This window comes from Meriones unguiculatus, chromosome 3 (genome assembly GCF_030254825.1).
Source record: "Meriones unguiculatus strain TT.TT164.6M chromosome 3, Bangor_MerUng_6.1, whole genome shotgun sequence".
Taxonomy (NCBI): domain Eukaryota; kingdom Metazoa; phylum Chordata; class Mammalia; order Rodentia; family Muridae; genus Meriones; species Meriones unguiculatus.
The window spans coordinates 166,628,444-166,632,146 of NC_083351.1; the positions used below are offsets into that span (position 1 = coordinate 166,628,444).

The 3,703-nt window shown below is 46.5% G+C and overlaps 1 protein-coding gene across 1 annotated transcript; it reads left to right on the plus strand.

The window, feature by feature from the left end:
* Positions 1-513: 513 nt before the first annotated feature.
* LOC132652883 (PRAME family member 8-like) lies at positions 514-3,187 on the plus strand. The gene is made up of 3 exons (XM_060378820.1): positions 514-800; positions 1,255-1,845; positions 2,611-3,187. Exons 1-3 carry the CDS (start codon positions 514-516, stop codon positions 3,185-3,187), a joined length of 1,455 nt encoding a protein of 484 aa, XP_060234803.1.
* Positions 3,188-3,703: the final 516 nt, after the last annotated feature.

Below are 3,703 nucleotides of genomic sequence, written 5' to 3' on the forward strand. Positions count from 1 at the left end.
CAAGGTTTAGATTTAAATTCATATTCTTGACACAACTTTAATTAATACAGGATGCAGTATCAACCCCATTTCCAGGATCTTCTTAGTTTTTTCACAGGCGGTTTCCATGTTTTAGAAAAATTATGGGTAGGATGGGTGTGTCAACCTCCCATGTTCTGTTGTCCCAGGACTTGAGACATGATCTATGTCTGGTTTGCACACAAAGATGGTATTCAGCTTTCAGACTACAGGGGACCCCTGCCCAATGGGGATGTGATTGAGTGGGGCATTGGTAAGGGTTGGATGGAACACTGGGGAATGTGTAATCTTGGCTGTGCTTCTCAGTGAGGGAGATTCACTTTGAGACCTCCTATGAGGACAATGGCTTAAGCTGATGTCTCCACCATCATCAAAGCAGTAACTCTGACTTTGAGTGTTTTTTCTAATAGTGAGGGGCTTTTCTAAACTGGATTGTGACAATGTATTCTCCCCTAAATGCCTCCCCAGGATCCTTCTGACTGAAGACCTTCCGGGATGAGTGCTCAGACACCACCCACACTCCTGAAGCTGGCAAGGCAGGCTCTGCTGAGAGATGAGACCTTGGACATGTCAGCTCTGGACAAACTGCCCATGGAGCTCTTGCCAGCACTGTTCAAGGAGGCCTTGACTGGCAGACACACTACAACTGTGAAGGCAATGGTGGCAGCCTGGCCTTTCCCCTGTCTCCCTGTGGGGGCACTGATGAAGACCCCTTACTTGGAAACCTTCAAGGCAGTTCTATCAGGAGTAGATACATGGCTGCAAAGAAAGTTTCACCCCAGGTAAGCAATAAGCAAGTTCTGTGGAATGGAGCCTATGGATAAGAGGGAAGATATTGTGGGGTCAGGGAGAATGGCTTCTTCTTGAGAGTATCAGAGGCTCCTGATTGATCATTGGATAGAGATACAGGGCGTTTGGAAGCTGTTCTTTGCTTGTGCTAAGGACTGTTGCCTATATCAGAGCTTGGAGCAGATGTAGCCACACAGGAAAATGAGCAATCCCTGGCCTGCCCCAATCAGTAGTAATGGGACTAAGGGGAAACTGAGTTACTTAGATCAAGGAAAGTTACCAGGGCTATCTGTGCAGCAAAGGGAAAGCTTCTGCAGGGTGGGAAGTGGCTGATGAAAAAACACCCACCTTGGCAGGAGTTAGAGCTGAGTTTAGAGATGTGGAGGAAATGCTGAGTCAGTGTGGGGTCTTGCCATGTAGCTGACACTTGACATGTTTTACCCACAGGAGGGGAAAACTTCAGGTTCTTGATCTGAGGAAAAAGCACCATGAATTCTGGAGCATATGGACTGGTGAAGAGGATGGTGACTGCTCAGCAGAGACCCCAGATGAGCAGCAAGTAGTGAAGGTCCTTCCCAGATATGCACTGAGGCGGTGCCTGAAGGTGGTAGCTGACCTTTGCCTCAGGCCACGTGTAGATGAAGAACAAACATGCTTCTTGCAGTGGGCCCAGCAGAGAAAGGACTCCATCCAGTTCTGCTGTCCACAAATGACTATCTGGGCTCAGCCTATCCACGTTATTAAAGAGGTCCTGAATGTTTTTCATCCAGAGCATATCCGAGAATTCGAACTGAACACACACTGGAATGTGTTTATGCTGGCAGACTTTGCTCCTTGCCTGGGCCAGATGAGAAATCTTCACAAACTCTTACTGGCACCCATCTCCAAGAATGTCTTCAAGATTAGCAACAGGACAACAGACAGGGAAGACAAGTGTATCCACAAGTTCATTTCTCAGTTCTCCAGATTCAACTGTCTTCAGCACCTCTCCTTAAAGAGTGTCTACTTTCTCAGAGACCGCATCAATCAGCTCCTCAGGTAAGGAAGGATAGAGAGCTGTGTCAGCTACCAGAGCTGACCTTTCTATTTAGTTTTAAGGATTAGTCATTTATGAGGCCTGCACATCAGTGGGAACAAACACTTAGGCCTCTAGAATACACAAGTTATATGTTGTTTCTATGTATATTGAATCAGTGTGTCAAGTAAGCTATCAAGAATCAGAAGACTGAAGGTCAGCTTCAGTAAGGATGGGATGTAATTCTTGGAATGGTGCCCACCCAATCCAATGGAAAGGGAACAGGAAGGGGAGAGTGTAGTGAGGAATTGGTGGACTCACAAGCACAGTGGTTGAGGCGAGCTCTGAACTCAGGTCTGTGAGATCAGCATCAGCCTCCCCAAATTTCCCATGGGTGACAGGTTTTGAGCTTAAGTAGAGATGAGTGCCTGGGACAATGGGGATAGTGAGGATGTTAAATTACTACAAGTGTGACTGTGCAGACTGATGGAATATAGAGTGCAGTGAGCACACAAGAAGTGTCCCTAGAGCCTGCCAGGACTTTCATGGTTTGGAACTCCGTATGTGTGTTTTCAGGGCTTATGGGCTGAAATGGTTTTGTGCTTGAGAGTAAGGCCAAGAGAAGAAATGTCAGTTTGTTTTGATAGAGGAGATTCCAACAGGAAGCATCTAAAATGATGCCCTTGAATCTACCTCGGGTCACTGGGCTGCTTCTACCTCTGTGTAAATCCCATCCTATACTCTCCAACATCATTTTCCAGAACTAACCTCCTGGTCCATATCCCTAGATGCCTGATGACCCCGTTGGAGACCCTGTCCATGACTTACTGTGACATTTCACAGGTAGACCTGAACTACTTCTCTGAGTGTTCAAAGCTCTTTGAGCTGAAACATCTGGACATGAAAGGTGTGCCCTTAAAGGCTTTGGAACTTATGCCTCTCCGAGTCCTCCTAGAGAAGGTGGCAGACACTTTGCAGTCCCTGGACTTGAAATGTTGTAGGATGAAGGACTCTCATCTCACTGTGCTCATACCTGCCCTCAGCAAGAGCTCCCAGCTGGCCAAGGTCAATTTCTATTGCAATGACTTCTCCATGCCCATCCTGAGGAACCTTTTGCAGCACACAGCCAACTTGAGCAAGATGAATGTGGAAAAGTACCCTGCCCCTCTTGAGTGCTATGATGACTTCGGTTATGTCTCCACAGAAAGATTTGCCCAACTATGTGCTGAGCAAATAGATAGACTCAGGGCCATACGGCAGCCCAAGTGCATCTCCTTTGCTACACATATGTGCCCTAGATGTGGAGAGCGCTGTGTCTATGGCGTGGGATTCCGACTGTGTCTTTGCCAGAGGAGGCAGCGGTGAATAGAGAAACCTAACTTCTGCATTTGAAGCAGTGGGAGGCTTGGGACACATCTCTCATTTTGGATGTCCAGAGCTTGTGGCTTCAGGCTCTGTTCAAGTTTAGAATCCAAATGATGTTTGCTGAGTTGGATATAGGAGACAGCAGGTAACATTGAGAACAATGGGACTTTGGGAACAGGGGTTTTGATGAGTCAGAAAGAAAGTTTTGCCTTTATAAGTAAGTTCTGTCAGGACGGGGTAGCCAGCGGCCTTGTCCTGCAACTGTAAACCTGGATGTTCTACCTCCTGGCTATTGTTTCAGTTATCACCCTCATTGCCATGATCTGGAGGGTTCCATGACACAATGGATGGAAAAACACTGATATATATATATAGATTGAGTGAGACAAAGTTCCTGGCCAATTTGGCATCCATAAAAATGACAATTTCGGTGACACTTCTTTCATTCATGTCCTTTTCCTGCCTGCACAATAGTTACAAATGTCTTGTGTGGTTCTTTCACATGCTCTAAAACTT

Coding starts and splice junctions, on each gene's coding strand:
- LOC132652883 (XM_060378820.1), top strand. CDS start 514: ATGAGTGCTCAGACACCACCCACACTCCTGAAGCTGGCAAGGCAGGCT. Junction 801..1,254: donor CAAAGAAAGTTTCACCCCAG/GTAAGCAATAAG, acceptor TTTTACCCACAG/GAGGGGAAAACTTCAGGTTC. Junction 1,846..2,610: donor CGCATCAATCAGCTCCTCAG/GTAAGGAAGGAT, acceptor CCATATCCCTAG/ATGCCTGATGACCCCGTTGG.